The following is a 20,063-nucleotide window of genomic DNA, read 5'->3' as shown; positions in this document are numbered from 1 at the left end:
CTCCCCATAGATCTCATGGGAAAGAAAGTGACACTTTCCGCACTCAGAATGAGAGAAGCCAGACTGTGGAAAGCGTCCGCGGTTGGGCACTCGGGAATCCTGACGAGACACCCGCAATTACCAGAGAGGACAGATTATTGTGTCCCTAGTGATCACCTCTCGACGCCTTTCCAGGTATCAATCCCACTTAGGGAGGACTGGGAGATGGGCGAACCAGGACCCGCAAATGCGGTTCACTTCTACACTGATGGCTCAAAGTTAGACGGCCGCGTGGGAGGCGGAGTCTACTGCAGCGAGCTGAACATCAGTCATTGCTTCAGGCTCCCGGACCACTGCAGTGTGTTCCAAGCGGAGGTTGTAGCCATCAAGGAGGCCATTTCCATCGCACTTAGTGTGCGTGTTCTCGGACAGCCAAGCAGCTATTAAAGCTCTAGGCTCAATATCGTCGAACTCAGCGACTGTAAATGACTGCCGCAGGTCTCTGCACGAGATCGCAGATCAGTTAGACCTTTTCCTTATATGGGTCCCAGGCCACATGGACATCGAGGGGAACGACGCCGCCGACGAGCTAGCAAGGCAGGGTACTACAATTCCTCTCCTTATGGAGAGGGAGCAGGTAGCGATGCCTCTGGCTACGTGCAGGCTCCTCACGCACGAATTGTTTGAGCAAAATGCCAATAGGAGATGGCAGCAAACCGTTTCCTATAAAATCTCAAGATTGATATGGCCATATCGATCGAAGAAGCGCTCAGCCGAGCTGTATAGGCTCAGCAGAGCACAGTGCTCTGCAGTTACTCGAGCCATTACGGGACACTGGCAGATTGGCACTCATGCCTCTAGACTGTCAATCCCTCTTAACGACTTCTGCAGGAGTTGTCGCGACGAGGAAGAGGAGGAATCGGTCCCCCACTTCTTCTGCCACTGCCCGGCCCTTGGAAATCGTCGTCTTCGTATTCTCGGGGCCGCTTTCCTCACAGACATTTCGGACCTGTCCGAAATCAAGCCGGGGACCTTGACCAGATTAATCCAAGCCTCCGGATGGGACTGCCCTTAATTTGCAACAGCCTGTTTCTCCACGGTTTTTTAGGCACTGGGAAGGGGCACACGCTCATGCGGCACCACAACGGACCTTCTACAGGTCCAAGTGAGCTTGGGAGGGTTTCATCACTCCCCCAGGCTACCGCCTTAACCTAACCTATTTATTTATTTATCGGAGTATTTATTGGTCCGAAGCGTGGTGTTATTTATTCTTACTAGTTATTTCTTTGGGTATTTATTTCTTTATTTATATATATTATCTTAGTTTAGGAGTTTCCCTTTTTTTTGTAATATTGGTGTTGCTCGGTGCAGATGCCACAAGAAGGGGGTTGTCGACAGTATCATACGCGATCACGCGTAAACAAAACAGTGGACCAGATAGGAGAAGTGTCAGGGGCGATGTTTTATCAAGATCGGGAGGAACTTGGAGCTGTGGGTGGGTTGCCAAGAACACCGGTCCAGGCCAGGTCAGAAGAATGGCCAATGTCCGATCCTACACCCACGCTTGCTTCCGAACTGGCATCAGCAGTCAACGTATCACTGACTCGATTAGTCGGGTGTTGCAGGAGGAGTTGCGTAAGGGGCTTATCGAGATGATGCACCAACTCAACGAGGTACTCCAGCCGGTTAGACAGCTGCAGCAGCAGAAGGAACCGCAGCGGGAGGAGGTTCACCACGAGCAGGATTATCGAGGAGCAATCCCGAAAAGGAAGCCGTCTAGCACGACTGATGCGCCGATTCCGCCACCAAAACCATTTTTGGCTCGCTCGGGGCGAGGTGGTATTGGTCCGGAACCGTCTTCAGGAGTAGGACCGACCGCATCCAGTGAGCAGCATCAACGGGGTGGGCATCAAGCGCGAAATTGGCGAAACCCGATAGCACTCAGACACTCGGGTCAGGGTCGTGGCGAGGGTAGGAGAGCTGGTGGGATTCCTCGAGAAGATCCGCATCATAATCCCCCGGGTTATAGACCTTGGCCACGGTGGGGCCGAGTCGAAAAATGGGACGTGACGTTCGACGGATACAGCATCAAAATGACAGTCGAGGATTTTGTGTTCCGAATTGAATTCCTACAAGCCCAATGCCGCTGTCCGTGGGATGAAGTTCTAAAGGGATTTCATCACCTGGTTACAGGAAACGCGCGGGAATGGTACTGGCAGTACATCCGTGATCATGGCGGTGGTGTTTGTCAGGAACTAAGGGGCGACTTAATTTCTCGATTCCGAGGCACGGCGTCCGAGTTCGACCGCATGAGAGAACTGCGAGAAAGAATGCAGCGGTCAAACGAGAGTGTGGAAGACTTTTTCCATGTCATGAGAAAGCTCGCGTCGAGGTTGGAGATGCCACCACCTGAAAAGGAGATGGTAAAAATCGTCAAAAGGGCACTCACAGATGAGATAGCGAGTTTCGTCTACGGCTTACGGGTTTATTCCTTAGACCAACTGCGAGATGAGTGCGTGGAAATAGAGGCACATCTGAAGAGGAAGGCTCGATCTTCGTGGCGAGGAGCACCCAAAGCCACAAACTATGGTCGCGGGGCGAATGCGAACGTCAGCGAGGTCGCGCAGGATCGGTCGATTAGCGATGAAGAGGCAGAGGTCATTGAGGAAGCGCAAGTGACACAGCGTGTCTGCGGGCAGACCGATCATGGCCTTAGGGACTGTATGGCATCGGAGAGGCGAATTTTCTGCTACCGGTGTGGAAAGCCCGATGCATATTGTCCAACCTGTCCGAATTGCGCGGGAAACGTGAAGAGGGGTGCGATCCAAGCAGGCGAATCACGCTCACAGAAGGGGCCTGCGCAGAGAAAGTAGAAGAAAATAAAAATGAATTAGATAGACGTAAATTGCATGCTAGGTTAAGGAACTTATCATATGAAGATCGCTTTAAAAATTATTTAGAAACCAGAAATATAATATTTTCTGAACTACGAGTGGATGGTATGCGAGCACTGTCGGTGCGGGTGAGAAAGGCGAGATCCCGGTTTAAGCAAAGGCGAGCTATGAGGAGGCAGGTGATTGCTTCAGTAAAGCGTTGTTGCAAGAAAGACCCGAGAGTTTTCGCAGAAATCTCGATAATTGGCGAGTCCGTGCGAGGCCTGTTGGATTCAGGCGCTACACACAGCATGCTAGGGTGTAATGGTCAGGAACTGCTGGAGAAGCTGGGCGTGGAGGCTCGTCGATATTCTTCTATAGTGAAGGTAGCAAACGGGGAAGATCGCGCAATCGTTGGCCGAGTAGAATTTCCGGTGAAGTACAAGGGGGAGGTAAAAAGATTAACGTTTTTCGTATGCCCTTTCTTGGAACAGGAAATTTACTTGGGGGTAGACTTTTGGCGGGTATTCTCATTGGCTCCTGAGGTGATGGGAGAAGGTCCAGTAGGGGCATCCCACAGATTAGTGGAAGAAGTGCTGGCTGATCAAGTCGCTCACTATGTGGAAGGCCCGGAGAAGGACATAGTGCAGGAAGAATGGGAGTTGTCAGAAGAGCAAAAGGCAGCCTTGGATTAGGTGAAGGCAGAGTTTCTGACTTTCGAAGCCGTAGGCCTAGGGAGGACGTCGCGAGAGACTCACAAAATTCAGGTGGTGGAGAAGGCCGAGCCTGTGAAGGATCGACATTACCCGCTGTCGCCAGCGATGCAGGAAGTGGTGTGTGGTGAGGTGGACAAAATGTTGGCTTTGGGAGTCATCGAGTACAGTGATAGTCCGTGGAGCAACCGTACCACCGTGGTGCGAAGGCCGGGCAAAAATCGTTTCTGTCTCGATGCCCGAAAGCTCAACAAAGTAACCATCCAGGACGCTTACCCACTTCCTAGCATCGAGGGGATTTTGTCGCGTCTCGATCAGACTATATATATCTCCAGCGTCGACTTAAAATTCGCTTTTTGGCAAATCGAGCTGGACGAGCAGAGTCGACCATATACGGCGTTCACTGTGCCGGGACGGCGCCTGTACCAGTTCCGTATGATGCCCTTTGGCCTCTGCAACGCCGCACAACGCCTATGTAGACTGGTCGATAAGGTGATTCCGGTTGAAATGCGTCTATGCGTATCTCGACGACTTGCTGATTATAGCTGAGGACTTCCATAGCTGAGCGTCTACGAGAAGCAAATTTAACGATAGGGCTGAGCAAATCTCATTTTTGAAACATTAAATACCTGGGATTTATAGTGGGAGGAGGAGCGCTGAAGATGGATCCGGATCGTGTGTCGGCCATTTTGCGCATTCCCGAGCCGCGATCTGTTCGAGAATTGCGTAGTTTCCTGGGAACTGCGGGCTGGTACCGGCGCTTTTTGAAAAACGAGGGGGAACACCGCAACTCTACAGTTATACCCGATACTAAGTCAGTATGGCTCTCCTCCGGCAGACGCTGCTAATATTAAACGACACGACAAAGAGTGCGTGCGAGAGAGACAGAAAATCAGTCTGAGCGTCACGTTGGGCGCTGCGTAGCCACTGCAAATTGATTTGTTCCTTTTGGCTATAAAAATTATCTGATCTGGTCCAGATGCAGCAATCTGATAGATATGGTCGTTATCTATAATTCTGCGTTTTTAGTTTTCTCAAATCTGCAATATTGTGGATGCAACAGATTTTCGTCCTTTGTGGGGGCGGAAGGGGGTGGGGCTAAATTCTGAGATATACGTTTTATAGGGAGATCTAACAGAAGTGCGGATACCAAATTTGGTTACTCTAGCCTTAATAGTCTCTGAGATTTGTGGATGCCCCAGATTTTCGTCCTTTGCGGGGGCGGAAGGGGGTGTGGCGAAATTTGGACACGAAACGGTCAAGGTCCGATATCACAGGAGTGTGGATACCAAATTTGGTTGCTCTGGCTCTTATAGGTTCTGAGATTTGTGAATATCCCCAGATTTTCATCCTTTGCGTGGGCGGAAGGGGGTGTGGCGAAATTTTGAAACAAACTCGTCTCGGTCCGATATATTAGGAGTGTGGATACCAAATTTGGTTGCTCTAGCTTTTATAGTCTCTGAGATCTAGGCGCTAATGTTTTACTCTAAGCAAAGCCGGCTATGCTACGTGTGTGTTAGCGAGAGACAGGGCGAGAAAATTTGAAATTGTTTTCTTGATTCTGGCTATAATAATTATACGATCTGGTTCAGATTTTGCACTCTAGAAGATATAGTCATCTTCTACGATTCTGCGTTTTTAGTTTTCTCGTATCATCGAAATTGTGGATGCCACAGATTTTCGCCCTATGTGGGGGCGGAAGTGGGCGGGGCAAAGTTTTGAAATATTCTTGTAGCAGTGACATATCACAGAAGTCTGGATCCAAAACATCGTTGCTCTCGCTCTTATAGTCTTTGGCCTGGAGTGGGGAAAGTTCGCGTGACCTGATGTCTTTGGTCATCGTTATGGAGCTGGCGCGTGTTGATCGGTGGTTGCTTGCGGAGGGGGGCGTTGGTCGCGGGTTGTGGTGCGATGCTCTCATTATAAGTCGGGGCACGGATTGTATCGAAACCGTTTAGGTTCGTTACAATACACATTTGATTACGCAATTTGGTTTTTAGAATATTCATTTCACTAAATACTCTTTCAACTGCAGCATTTGACCATGGCAGCGACAGAATATGCACAGCAAATAACGCCAGCTGCTCGAAAGTTTTTTTTGGGCCAGCATCCTTGTAACTTCTGATCAAAAGTCTATAGTGTTTTCCTTTTTTCCCCAATTGATTAAATGAATTTTTCAAAATTGGGATACGATCTCATCAATATTTTGATATTTGAAGTGTTCCAATAAAGAAATTATTTTTTCAGGCGTTTTATTTGCATGTAGCAACTGTCAATGTACTGTCAACGGCAAAAATATCAATTTTTGTAGAACTTCAATATTATGAGGAAGTCTAAAATTAAGCTGAATGTGTATCATGCTATCATACCTACTGCTCCTCTGTTTTTGATAACTTCCTTATAAAAGGTATTTTGCTACTTATCAAAACTTATCTTATCAAAACACGCTGTGTTTATACTTTTTTGGACAACAAAACAACTTAGCCAATAGTTACCATTAAGTGATAGCATTGTCAGAATACATTTTACTCGAATTACGCCAGATTTTTTAAAATTCGTTTAAAACTTATACCTATATTTGTTAGACACCTTGTCTAGCCTTGACTCCTTGTATATTCGACCACCTTTCATATTTTTTTCCAGTATTTTTTAGACGCGGTCTGTATAGAACTCCTGATCCGTTTGCCATCAAAGTTTTCACAGTCTTTCACACTGCTTCCACGGGCCTTATATGAACAAACACTGTCAAACAATTTTCAAAACCTAAACATTTTCTCCTGCGTCATGTTTAAAAATGTAGTTAATATGTAGCACTTGTGTAGATTGCGTGTAGTTGTCATGTACAATAATTAATTATTAGGAATTTTTTTAGCTTAAACCTTATTTTATAAGGAACGCAATAAAGATAATAACTTAAAATTAGCCAATCTTGTAATGATTCATTAATCGAATAAAATTATGTGGGCAGGGCTGAAGGCTCCATCTAGCTAATAATATTCAACGGAATATACAAATCGAGGAATATGGTCTCCAATCCAAACATTGATCTGGCCATCTCGGAATCGAACAGAAACTATGCGTTTCTCAGATTACTCAGTGGGTGTCACTATGGTATCAGCCCCAAAAGAGGGCTTATATTTTACAAGGCATTTGTCAGAAGTAGGCTAGAGTACGCGTGCTCATCATTCTGCAACCTGTCCAAATCTGCCTTGGCCAAAATCAAATCTCACTGCAACCATCACCTCAGAAAGTCGCTGGGTCTGATAATCTGCACTCCCGTTCCTATCATATATCGCATGTCAGGATAACTTCCCCCGGACTACAGGATGAGATTCCTGGCGGCGAAAGAGTTGGTTAAGGTGTTTGCATTTAATCTCCCAGCAAGTGAAACAGTGTCAGCAAATAGGGATTTAAACACGGGCTACGCTAAGGCATATCGGGAGTTTGGCAGCATAATAGATAGAGTTGAGGTTTTTGAGAACACAGCTTCGTTTTGCACTAAAATTAGCTCCGACTTAGAATTTTTCAAGGGTTCTGCACCCAACAAGCACGCTATAGACCAGGCAGGTATCATGCTGCTCCACGGGGAAAAGAAGGATCAGCTGACAAAGGGTGGTTTTGAAATCTATTACACGGATGGGTCAGTCGCAGATGGGCATTCCAGCGCCGCTTTCCTGCACGATAGGACAGGTTTTTTAGATAGCTATTACACGCACAAAACCCTTTCCTCGTTGTCCGCCGAGCTCCTTGCTATCGAGAAGGCATTAGCCCATGCTATTTTGTACAATTTTCCTCGTGTCGCGCTCCTGACAGACAGCAGAAACGGGGCCCTCATTCTGGCGAAGAACATTCAGGATAACTCTATCGCCCACAAAATCAGAGAAAAGATCCAACAAAATCCACATCTAAGAACTGTAGAGGTTCACTACATTCCCGGACACGCTAACATCCCTCAGAACACTTCAGTTGACGCAGCAGCCAAAGAAGCCCACAGACGAGGAAAATACACAGTGGTTAAATGGAACCTTAAAGAGGCTATGTGCGAAATACACAGAATCTTAAAAGCAGAATGTAGTTCCTAGTAACATATGTGATACATGCGATAGTATCGATAACGCCTCGCATTTAATTTTCAATTGTACAAAGTACAACACAACAAGGCAAAACTTCCCATCTCTAAGAAAATATAATGATATTTACAAATTCTTTGAAAAAGAAAACATCAGCGCGTACCAAACACTAATTGACTTCATCGACGAAATTGATGCAATGCTATAAACAGTACTCCAACATCTTCTATTCTTTGACTTGGCAATTTCCACCTTCAAAAGGCGGGCGGCCAAATAATCCCACGCTACTCACGGGTAGCTTGGTAACTTAAGCCCTAAAAAAAAAAAAAAAAAAAAATGAACGAAACTGAGGTAAAAGTTGAAATAAAAGCAGAATATAATGCCAAACTCGGCGAGAACGAGACCACGCCGCTACGGCAACTCGACGAGAACGAGACCACGCCGCTACGGCGACTCGACGATAACGACGAGACGCCGCTACGCACAGTTGGAATCCCTCATTCTCCGGACTCCACTGATTTCTCGACCGGTTGCAGTGGCCATGGATGGGAAAGCGACCACGACGATGTCGAGATCCGATCTTTTCCTCGTACTCCGCGAAGTGAACTGACAAAACCAAATAGTCCAACTAATGCCACCGAAGACTCAGACTCAACGGACAACCTGGAAGAACTTGAAGCGTGCCGCGAAGCGACTCAGAAAGCGTTGGAAGAGTTGGATCAGTTCAACGAGGAGCCGGATAAGCGTAAGAAGAAGAAGCGAAAGCACAAGAGGGGTGAATCTGAGGAAAGTGTTGCTGAAAAACGGACTCAAAGTAACAGTCCGGTCGATGATAATCAAAAGGAAAACAAGCGCACCTCACGGGACAATAAACGCACAAGCGAAGAGCATCAACGGGACAGGAGACGCCACCACGAACACAATCCAAGGGACGATAGACGCCATCACGAACACAATCCAAGAGACGATAGACGCCACCACGACGACAGTCATAGGTATAACAGACATCGATACGAGGATAAACCAAGGGACAAGCGTGCACGCGAGGATAATCACAGGCTCAAAAGAGGCGATTATGACGCTAACCCACGAGACAATGAACGCCACTATGAGGATAATGAAAGGGAAAGTAAACGACTACGCGAGGATCATCAAAGCGAAAAAAGACGCCATCAGGAGCATAAGCAAATGGATATTAAACGTCTACGCGAAGATAATCAAACTGAAGTCGAAGACCAGCGTGATCCCAGGGTGAGAGTAACATTAAATGGCCTGCCGCGCATCGCCACAATAAAACAGGAGTCGACGTCCGCAGTGGATTCAGATTCGGAGTTTGAGTGGACTTATGTTCGAGACGACGAGAGGCACATCAAAGTCGTAAATCTCGAGAAGTTGTGCCAGCAGGAGCAGAATGAGGCCGTTGCAGAGGCGGCCAATCCAGAGCCATCACCACAAAAGCTGACAAAACGAGAAAAGGGCAACTTAGCCGAGATTCGGGCCAAGCAAGTGCTCGAACTGTTCGAGCAGAAAAAATTGGACGATCAGGAGGAGGAGTTCCTTATGATGGACACTATACACAAAGTGCCTAAGAGCGAGTTCTTCATGAGTAAAGAAGCCTTCGAGAATCCCTCGCCGATATGCAACAACTACAATGTGGTTTATGAGTTCAATTCGGCGCCGGGAACCAGGATTGATTTGGCTAAATGGGGGCTGGAAGCGTTGCCCGATAGCACCAGGGATCTGCTCCGGATACTGGCCTACGATGTGGATCATCTAAAACAGGGTCAGCTCAAGGCACAGCCAAACCAGCGCATACTGAAACTAACACAGGAACAGCTTTTCAATTCACCATTTTCCGAACCGGAGGAATTCGATTCTGCGGCCCTTTACATAAATGCCTCGACCCAAACGGACTTCAGGCCCCACACGCACAGCGTCGGCACTCAGGCAAAACTGGAGGGACAGCCGATAGGTGCCTTCTGGCAGGAACCGGACTTCGACATGACCTTTTTGACGACGCCCCAAACGAATGTGATGTTTTCTTTGCAAGAGCTCTGCCGAACACTGCCAAGCCCCGCGCATGCCTGTAGACTCTACCAAGCCCTTCTACCTGCTCTGGTTAACAAGCGCGAGTTTCGTTCACACAAATATTGATTCTCTTTACATTGTTTGTATAATTCGTAGTTCGTACATATAGAAACCAAAAATATATAACAATGTAGCACTTTATGTATTCCATATGCAGATTCTCATTACACATTTATACTACTCTTCCATCATTAATAAATACACATAAACACACAAATATAACAAGAACTAATGCAAACAATTCTCTTTTGCTAGAGTACATTCTATTTTGGGGAACCACAACTCTCGAGTTCCAGCTGCAAACTCTTTCAGTAATTAGCTAGTTAGTTAGCTTATTTAAGACTGGCCCTATATCTAAATTGTGTAAATAAGCTTGGCTGCCATCTGGTTATCAGATTGTATCATTTGCGCGCTGTAAACACGAACGGTGCCGCTTCATCCTCCTCCTGTTGCTCCAGCAGTGTCGTCCGGATCGTAGTCCGATGCTCTTGGGCCTCCACGTCGTCATAGTCCACTGAGGAGGAGCGTAGCAGCTGGAACTGTGAGTTGGAATCGGACCTGGTGATGATCAGCGAGGCTGGCCGGGGTCCTTAAATACAACATTAAGTAGATTATGTTGGAAAAAACTTATACTTAATCGATTGATCGATCTTTACCTGCTGGCGGCTTTGCGGTTAGTCGCACTTTGCTTCCTGCTCCTTCGGAGATATATTCAACATTCGTTGCTGACTTGGCTTTATTGTTGTTGTTGTTATGATTACTGCTCGATGTTTGTTGAATCGATACCCGCTTGTCGCCCTTGACACTCCCCTGCTGCTTCAGTATAGAATCGCGACCCGAAGGCTGCGCCTGCTGCTTCTGCTGATGCGTGTACATGGCCGAGGCTGAGGTAAGCAATGCAGTCGTCATTGCTGGCCCACAACCAGTGGGTGTGTCATGCTCTAAAAGATCATACGGATAGGGTAAGGTACGGATGGTTTATCAGGGTAATAGGGAACCACTGCCACACGCTGTGGCAGCTGCAGAGCCACCCAATGGGTTCACCAGCACACCAACAAATAGTTCTTATTTTTAACATCGAACATCAAACTGAACAAAGAGGTTAAAAGGGCGATAAATAAACAAACACACAGTTACGGAGAGAATGGGTAAAGCTGAATAAAGTGCAAGTGGTAGAGAGTTGTTCATAAGATTATCATTTATTTGATTGATACTTTCTTCTTGGGTGGGGAAGGGGTGTCTCCGTGGGGGGTAGACTTAGTTCGGGTTAGTTGTTAGATGTTCATGTTTTATGTTAGACTGGAGTTCTTGCCGTGTGTTGTGTGTGGGTGGAGGGTTGGTTGTTCACAATTTTAAATGTCTTGTGGCCAATAATTAATCAAACTAAACTAATCGTCTTTCGAATATAACAATTGGAATGAATTAGTAATCGTCGCACAACTCAAATTTTAGTCCTTTAGATAGATATAGATAGGTAATACGATAATACTGTCCAGATCGAAGCCAAGCCAAAGTAAAAGTAAATCAAACAAGGCATAAAAGAATGTTCCAGATGATATATGGTTTGGTTTTTGGTTTGGTCTGCTTTGGTCTCTTACAGGATTCATTGACAATTGGTCCAATTTTAAAATGGTTTTGCTCATTGTCAGACTATAGGTTAAGTTAGAAAGCCCGCAATCCCAGTTCCCGTAATACTTCACATGCACTTTACATAGTTTCAGTTTCAGACGACGGGAAGGACTGGACATCTCACAGCTTTGCGTCGTCGTAGTGCTGCTCCCCCGAGGAGCCATTGGGTATGACCACCACCAGGGGCAGGGGCAGAGAGCTGTGTTCGGTTAGCCGCTCGCTGCTAATCGAGATTTGTCGTGCCGCAGCCCGATGCATTTAATAGATACCGCCACCGACAGATTCTACATGCATAAGATTGCGGTAGCAATACTCGTTACCCCCATTGCTACCACCAGCGCCCAGACTCTGTAGGGAATGGGAGCTGGCGCTGCGATTGTAATCGGCATGCAAGTACGAGCCCGACACCGCGTGCGTGTTGTTGTTGTTCTGAGTCTTGGCATGGTGCTGCAGGATGCTAGTCAGCTTCAGCTCGTCGGAGGGCGAACCGAACTCGGAGGACTCGCGTATGGGTGCCAATTGCAGTTGTGAGGCTGTAGCTAACATCTCACCTGTGGGACTGGGTCGCTCACTGCTGGCCACGTCCTCGTACGCCTCCTCGTTGAGCGTTTGCAAAGTGCCGCAAATCATTTGCTCCTCCAGTGTGACCTGTAGACAAGCAGAGAGAGGCTTTAGTGGAGGATACATAGCAGCCGCTTTAGTTGCATTTGGAGTGTCATGGAGGCAAGCTTTGATTGAATTTTGAATCAGTCTGTGGTGTCGTGGTGTCTGCATTACCTGGAGATACTCGTAGTCGTGCACTTTCGACTGCATTTCGTTTTTGGTTAGTTAGAGAATGATCGGAATAAGAATAGATCAAAGCACAAGAGTTAGAGCGAATCGCGGCACATCCATGGTCAATCACAGATGTCCTGCACTTCTGCAGCTCTGCCGTTGGCCCTCCTCTTACCTGCTTCTCCATGTGACTGACCGAGTTCTTGCGCGACAAGGACTCGCGTGGCGGCACCAGAGCATCCGTCACGTCCTTGATCATGGGCACAGTAACTGGCGGCGCCTCCACAGCGGCGACCTGCGGCAGTGCGCGATTCTGCTTCCTCGGCTGTCGCTCGCATTCCCTCAGCGTTGTGATCAGCAGGCGAAACAGCTCCCAGTGGCCAAAGCTCAGGCCCAGCACCTGCAAGAAATTAGCCATGAAACTGGGGAAGGATTACAGTTTGAAGGGGCTCTGTCTACCGATTTGAGATCTGGCATATCGCAGTGCTTTAGTACGCGTCCATTGATGGCATTATCACGGAGCACCGGCGCCAGCTTCGGCATGGCCGGCTTCATGTCATCAATGCGCTCTAGGAGGCTGATGACACCCTCCACTGTCAGATCCGTGAGCCGCGTCAGCAATATGTCCTCCTGTATACAATTTAAAGGTGGTTATTAGGGTCTCATTTGCATTTGAAGATAATCTCCTCAAACACTCACGCCAAAGTAATCGCTGGGCGAGGCAATCAGCGGCGATACGGGCTCCGTACTTGAACTGAGATTCCTCGATCGCATCTCGTTGGGCACAAAATCGTTCTGGAACGCTTGGTAGGGCGGATAAGGCTGTGGCTGTGGCGAAGGCACATATGTGGTGGGCGCTGGCTGTTGACGCAAGCGAGCTCTCATCCTCAATCGTCTGCTGATCCTCTGTAAGAGAGATTTACTTCAGTTTGCATGGATTCAGGACTAGCTTTCATTGCCCGCCACTTACCCTTCAGAACCTTCCTTATATACGGATCCAAATTGATGGTGAAGGGCAGAAAGATGCGCAAGTCTGCCACAAGCAAGTCCGATTTGTGGAGCTGCAGGAAGGCATCCAGTTTCCGCTCATCCCGATCCAGCTCCAGAAGCGGTGCAGCCTCTCGCAAATACGCAAGCTTGGGCCGCAGTCTATGGATGAGAGAGATGTAAGTAAGCGAAAGATTCACAGTACGAACCATATCTCACTTCTCGTATACGCTCTGGAGGGAGACATTCTCATCCGCATTGGTGTCCATGAACTGGTCGTGATGGAGCACTATCATGCTGGCCCTCAGGGGCCACTGTTCCGTCAGGTTGATCCAGGAGCTGAGACGGTACCAGCTAAAGTCAATCTGGAAGGCCTTCAGCAGCCGCACCGTGATGTAGATGACGTTCATCAGCCGCCGGATGCTGCGCGGATTCACGTCACTGAAGTAGTCATCGGTGAGCACTATCCGCGAGAGGTCGAGCACACCCTGGGGATTTTGACCCAGGCGATGCAGATTGGAGCCCGTCGAGCTGGCCACCGACTCGGAGAGGCGCAGCTTCTTGCCCCCGCCTGGTCGTGCCGGCCCACGCAGTTTCTCCTGGCTCGAGACGATCTCCGAGGCATTGGACAGACGTCGCGCGGATACAGAGTGCCCCAGGGTGGGTCCATCTTCGTTCTGGTACTCACCGCCGCCGCCACTCCGTTTGAACAGCAGGGCGGTCATCTGGGCTCGCTGCACCTTGCCCGGAGTTTTGCAGGTAGACGGGCAGATGGACCAGGTTCCGCAGGAAGTCGTGGCCCCCGATGCCACCCTCGGTGAACAGGCGTCGACTGTTGGCCTCCGCCGCCTTGGCAATTACATGGGGATCCACCGAGATGAGCAGCACAAAGGGACGGTTCGGCGTGGAGAGCAGCGTCTGGACGGCGTTCAGCAGGGTGAGGATGCGTTCCGTGTCGCACGAGTCGAGGGCATCGATCACGCCCACCAGCCGGCTCTGCTGATTGGTGAACGAGTCCAGGCACTTGACCATGTCCGTCATCACCGCAACCTCGGCGCCGAGCATCGTCAGGGGTGCCGTTTCGCTGGTGCGCACCGCTCCCTTCAGCTGCCGGATGTGGGAGGTGAACAGGGCGACGCATACCTTGGCCAGAACATGCAGGTGCGTGCAGATGAGGGTGCCCAGAATGGCGGCCACCACATAGAGCACCACCTGGATCTGCTCCCGCTCCTTGGCATTGGCGTACGTGAAGTCGGCCACGATTAGGGAGATGCCAGTTACCAGGGTGACCAGCGCCAGTTCGAAGATTACGACAATGGGAATGCAGCAAATGCGCCGCCAGCGCCAGCCCACGTCCGCCTTGAGGCACTTGGGGCGGAAGGCGCGGTACAGGCGGGTGGCCAGCCAGCCGTAGTGTGACTCCAAGGCACCCAGTAGGGCCGCCAGCATGTGGGCCACGGCTCCGTCGCCCCTCGGCGATGAACTGTTGGCCTCCGCAAAGTGGAAGCGCACCGGCTTGGCTTGGGAGTCGGACTGGGGGCCAGGCGGGGGGGAGAAAGCCACCTGCAGGATGAGGCGCAGACGTGTCATTCGCTTCTCCAGACCATGCTGCACGGAATAGGCCCAGAGCATGTCCATCTGGTAGTTGCAGTATTTAACAGCCGCCAGCAACAGGCAGGCCACCAGCATGAAGGCTGCGGCGGATGACACGCCGCAGACCGTCGACCAGGTGCACAGCCCGACAATGGTGCCGATGAGCAACGCCACGTGCAGACACACGATGAACAGGAGGCCGCTGGTTTTGGCTGGCGGCTCGGCCCACTGTTTGGCAAAGTTGTTCATCTCGTCGCGCTGTTTGTTGAGCAGGAACCTCTTGCCGCTGCCCCACTTGGCGTAGAGTCCGACGGTGATGGGCGTCGTCAGCGTGGGCTCGCTGAGCACATCTGCCAAGGCGGAGGAGTACAGCTCGTAGCCCAGCATGCCCTCGGAGTCCTCGTTGGTGTTGAGATGCCTGGCCCCAAACACCTGGCCGAGTATCGTCTTCTGGTGCAGGGTGTCGATGTTGTAGGGCGTCTCGCCCGCCTTGTTCGCCCGATACAGGAGCTGGCTGTGCTTGGGATTGCGCAGGAGCGCCTCCACTATCGCCTTGCTGCGCGCCCGCATGGCTATGTGCAGACAGGTGTCGCCGCGCTTATCGGCGGCTATCACCTTGGCCTTGCGGTCGAGCAGCATGTGGACTATCTCCAGATTGCGATTGCGCACGGCCCGCATGAGCGGTGTGTCGCCGTCTTTGGTGGACGACTCCATGTCGGGGTTCGTGGATAGCAGCAGCTTCACGATCTGGATGTGGCCCTTCTCCACGGCCGTGTAGATGGCCAGTCCCTCACGACTGGCGATGCACAGGGCCGTCATTCCATCCTTATCCAGTGCATTCACATTCGGCTTCTTCTCCAGAATGGAACTCACGCAGTCAGTGTGTCCACCGGCAGCTGCCACCAACAGTGGAGTCCACGAGTACATCCCAGCAGTGTCGACATTGGCACCGGCCTTCAGCAGAGTGTCCACGATCTCAACGTTGCCCCGTCGACAGGCCCAGACGAGGGCTGTGGTTCCGTACTTGTCGCCGACATTCACCTTGGCACCGCGCTGCACCAGTAGCTCCACAATGTCCTTGAAGCCCCGTCCCGCTGCCCAGAGCAGGGCCCCCAAGTGGTAATTGCCATGCGCATTGCCATCGGCCCCCTTTTCCAGCAGCAGCCGCACCAGTTCAGTGTGCCCCCGATAGGCGGCCCACATCAGACTCGTCCAGCCCCCCTGTGGATAGTATTCGAGGATTAGCTGGCTCTGTTTGCCGATTGCAAGTTTATTTCTTACCATATCGCGATGCTCGACCTCAGCGCCATGATCCAGTAGAAGTTGGACGACATCAAAATGCCCATTGCGGGAGGCACACAGCAGAGCGGTCCAGCAGTCCAGATCCTCGGCCTGGACATCGGCGCCGCGTGCCAGGAATTCCTGAACGAATGCTGTGAGACCCCGCCCGGCCACAACCATCAGCACGGTGGTGGCATTCTGCAAAGGATTGAATAACTGAATACTCTGGGAAAACTAGAACTAGGACTCTCTCTCTGACCTCATCCCGATCATCGATTTTTAGATGCCGGCTGTCAAGGATGGCGCGCAGCCCGGAGATATCATTATTATCGATGAACTGCAGCAAGGCGCGATGTCCCAGCGAACCCATGGATTCTCCGTAGCGATTTATGTTCTGCATATGAAATAGAGAATGTGTTACTAAGGATTACGATTGGCATCGATGTGAGGATATCAATTAGAATCGAACTGAAACGAACATCATGCAGGAAATCAATTGGCTTCGGGTTATTCGGGTGTTATATGTAGAACTGTTTTCGGGGAAAGCGAGAACACATCAATCCCTAGAGGAGTCTTTAGTAATCCTCGGTATTAATTCAGGATTTCTTCAACTTATTGCATGCTTGAACCAAACAGGAACCAAACTTGGGGGAACAACAACACCCAAGACACAAAACCCATGCATGGCGTCCTATTTTGCAGCATTCAATGTTCCGCATCATGTGGGAGGAGTTTGGGGGGGAGGGGCCCAGCAGACCCTCAATAAATTATGGTTATAAAAAGAATCCAGTGCGAAATTTACAGTTCTCCAAGAAATCAGTATTCCAATGAAAGTGTGTCGTGGTGTCTGTGGTGCGACTGTATAAAAATATCTCAGCATGAGGGTGTTTATAAATAACTTTTGGGTAAACCCTTTTTCGCAAACCCAAAAACCACACAACCTTTATCCGTGATGATACGCGGATAGGCAAAGGTGGGGGCGTCTACGTGAGTCCCTAGACATCGTTTGATCCCATAAGCCTCTGCGCAAACAGATAAGCCCATTTAGGCGTAGATCTGGACAGGTAGTGTGATAATGCCACAGATTGTCGTATTTGCTATTTGAACAAATGCCATTCACCACCACTCACGCACTGCAGTGGCTTCAAATTAATTTATTTCACTTCATTTCATTCCTTATTTTTGTCAACATCTCTTTCAATCGCGAGTATAGCACATAGTGTTCATAGTAGCATATATTGTTCTGTAGAGTCTCTCATTTTTATCTTGAGATTTGCCTTGATTGTGGTTTAGTTTTCAGTTACAGTCGAGAGGTGTTAAAATGCATTCGGGCATAGCAAATGCGTAGCCAGACAGACGATTGGGTAAATATTAGACCAGATACCCATTAAAAGAGTTCTAATTTGTTATTGATTAATGGGAAATCTGTGATAGGTATTCTCATCGTATTATCAGGAATACACGCAGAATCCATTCTGCTTTTGTGATATCCCATATTTTTGTATTTCTTTCATTATCGATTATTAAATGGGTTTAAAGTTTATTAAATTATTAAAATATTTGTATATTTTGTTGTAGTTTCAATTGAATTCCTTTTGCTGGGAAATTTGTAACCAAATTGTTAATGGATTGCAGAATGCATCCCAACCAATATGCTCTTTAATCTATGGGTATTATTTACTGTTCGAGTATACGTTACATTTTTAGATTCTTCTTGCCTGGCGATCGCAGATTATTGAGGCTCAGCCGCGAGGCGCTCAAGATCAACTCATCGAAGCTTTTGGATAGTTTCATGATTCCTCTTTTGCTGTATCTAGCAATTAAATTTGCTCTTGAATTTGTCTCTATTTGATTAATTAGCTCGGTTTTGTTTGGTCGCGGTGTACGAGCGGAGACGGTACGACGGTACGTGCTGCGTCAAGCTGATAAAACCAGCGACTGCACAAATATGGAAATTCTGCTCTTCATTTGTCACAGTATCACAAAATCACACAATTGAGAAGGAAAAAAACAGTAACAGAATCACTCGCGAGAACTGGCATCGAGTGCACCACCAAGTGCATACGGGTACGGGATGTGCATAATATTAATAAGCAAATATTCTTCTTTCTCTTTTTGCCGCTTCATTAATTGGCAGTTAATTAATTCCCGTGCTCCAGTGCTCCCGTGCTTCTGCGATGCTGTGCGGCGCGAGCGTTTAAGTTTTCTTGAGTGTTTCTTGGGGAATGCGAAGCGGGTCGAATGCAGCAACTGCTCCGTAGTGCCGCCTTAGTAACTCCCTGGTCGGGTCCCGTCTGACGCGTGATGTGTGGTGGGGGGTCGCTTATCATCCACTGCCGTGCTGCCACCGCTGCTGGGAGAATGGGGTTTGCACGCAAAAGTAGTCATCTCCGTCCTACTGTAATCAGCCATTAGGTGGCAGTCGGTAGGTGTGCTCCACGCTCCACTCTCTACGCTCTATGGAAATGCCGTTTCGTGTCGCATATAATTGGCCAGAAAAACCACTCGCACTCGCACTCGCACTTAGAGGAACTTGTTTGCCAATTTTGGTATTATTATTTTGTTGACCCGCAGCTGGTGCTGCCGCTGCTGCTGCCACGAGCGTTGCACCACAACTGATTGACCAGCCAGCGGTCTAAGTCTCAAGAGTCCAAGAGCCGCTGCCTTGCATAAAGAGTTTCACTTTAATTTATGCTCTCAGAAGGCCAACCGATGACAAACCAACCGCATTCGAGTGAAATGCACGTGTAATTACATCGATGTTCTTTATATGTTTATGGCTTCCATTAGGCTAATGAAACTTCTTCCCCCCCACATTTACATGGACATGGATGTGGGAGAAACGACGAAGGGCCAGATTGAAGTGACTGAAGCGTCGAGAGGAGTTCGCGCCGGCACCACCACCGCCAGCGCCACCGCCACCTCCACTATGCTCTTGCTCTGGGTGTTCCTGATCCTGGTGTTCCTGCCCTCCAATACTCTGCGACGACTCCGATGGCTCCTCCTCGATATCGACTATAAATCACGGCATGGACTCGTGGGGAGACGCCTCAATTCCATGGCCCCGATGCCCTCTGAGGTGTTGCTTGATGGCCAGGGCCCGCTCCTCGCATTGGAGCAGTGGCTGGTGCAGCGACTGGAAGCCACGTGCCCCCGAGTGGTGCAAACCGCTCACCAAAGCCGCAATGGTCCCACCCTCTAGCCGGGGGACAGGGGCAGGTTCTCCTTGCCCTTCCACCGGCTGTCGTTGGATTTGGGGCTGCCTCTGGCGCTGGTACTTCTTCGATTCCACTCAAGATCGTTGCGGCCTTCTTCTTTGGGGGCTTTTGTGCCCTCTCATTCTTCTCCATGACGGTGGGGTTCTCGCTGTACGACACTCGAAGATGTTGAAATGAATGGGGGTGCTTATCTCATCGGGGGATGTATCCTGGGATGTATCTGTGTGCATCTACGATGGTTAGTACATCATCACATATTTACTTATCTAAATATTTGCGTTCTGGAGCAGTTTTTAGCTTCCAATTGATTTCGATCGAAGAACGTCTGAAATGCTATTGATTGGGGGAGCAACAACAACAACAACATTGAGAGTCATGGCCTCTTAATGAATCCAAATTGATTGACTGATGCAAGATTCCTATATCTAGATTCCGCTATTTTCTAGTTTTTTTCCACTTGCACACACTTTCTGTTTGGATCTATTCTATGCACAAGCATTTCCTATAACACAAAGAATGGACATAGTATTGATAACATTTCTAACAGAGATTGATTCTTTAAATCTCCTGGGGCTTTCTCTGTCACATGTCAGGGGCTGTCAGCTCGTTTTTGACAGATAATGGAGGGCGCCAGCACGACTATAAAGTTCTTACTTGCTTTCTTAATTGTCATACAACAGATATAAATAACAGATAGATAGATAGAAGACACATCTCACCCCCGCCGCTGGGACTCGTCTTTAAGCGGACCTTGAACATTTTCGCCAAACTTTCGCCGTTTAGTTCCGTTTTGAAGGCCGATTTCGATATCGATTGAAGAGATAGGCGCAAAGGCGCCTTAAATGAACTGTCGGCGCC

The 20,063-nt window shown here is 49.0% G+C and overlaps 2 protein-coding genes and 1 long non-coding RNA gene across 4 annotated transcripts; 1 reads left to right on the top strand and 2 right to left on the bottom strand.

Moving 5' to 3' along the window:
- Positions 1–2,794: 2,794 nt before the first annotated feature.
- LOC117189792 lies at positions 2,795–4,234 on the bottom strand. 2 transcript variants are annotated; one of them, XR_004473567.1, is made up of 3 exons: positions 4,195–4,234; positions 3,611–4,134; positions 2,795–2,835 (listed from the first exon to the last, which is right to left on the bottom strand). It is a non-coding gene; the product is annotated as an uncharacterized LOC117189792 (long non-coding RNA). The 2 variants fall into 2 exon arrangements; XR_004473568.1 differs by having other exon boundaries at positions 3,842–4,134.
- A 3,737-nt stretch (positions 4,235–7,971) lies between these two features.
- On the top strand, positions 7,972–9,789 carry LOC117191539 (protein panoramix-like). The gene has a single exon (XM_033396376.1). It carries the CDS (start codon positions 7,972–7,974, stop codon positions 9,787–9,789), a length of 1,818 nt encoding a protein of 605 aa, XP_033252267.1.
- A 57-nt stretch (positions 9,790–9,846) lies between these two features.
- On the bottom strand, positions 9,847–19,998 carry LOC108159027 (kinase D-interacting substrate of 220 kDa B). Its single transcript, XM_033394853.1, is given in 13 exon segments — positions 9,847–10,312; positions 10,380–10,664; positions 11,904–12,000; positions 12,302–12,526; positions 12,586–12,756; positions 12,826–12,997; positions 12,999–13,032; positions 13,097–13,275; positions 13,333–13,857; positions 13,859–15,927; positions 15,988–16,185; positions 16,247–16,381; positions 19,920–19,998. Coding segments are annotated over 13 exon segments (4,323 nt in total). The 5' UTR covers positions 19,965–19,998; the 3' UTR covers positions 9,847–10,124.
- Between the last annotated feature and the right edge of the window lie 65 nt (positions 19,999–20,063).

The sequence above is a fragment of the Drosophila miranda genome (assembly GCF_003369915.1).
Source record: "Drosophila miranda strain MSH22 chromosome Y unlocalized genomic scaffold, D.miranda_PacBio2.1 Contig_Y1_pilon, whole genome shotgun sequence".
Taxonomy (NCBI): Eukaryota; Metazoa; Arthropoda; class Insecta; order Diptera; family Drosophilidae; genus Drosophila; species Drosophila miranda.
The sequence above is the reverse complement of the archived record's forward strand: the minus strand, read 5'-3'. Positions and strand labels throughout refer to the sequence as shown.

What these genes read in the sequence shown, in the direction of transcription:
- LOC117191539 (XM_033396376.1), top strand. Translation starts at nt 7,972, where the DNA reads ATGAACGAAACTGAGGTAAAAGTTGAAATAAAAGCAGAATATAATGCC.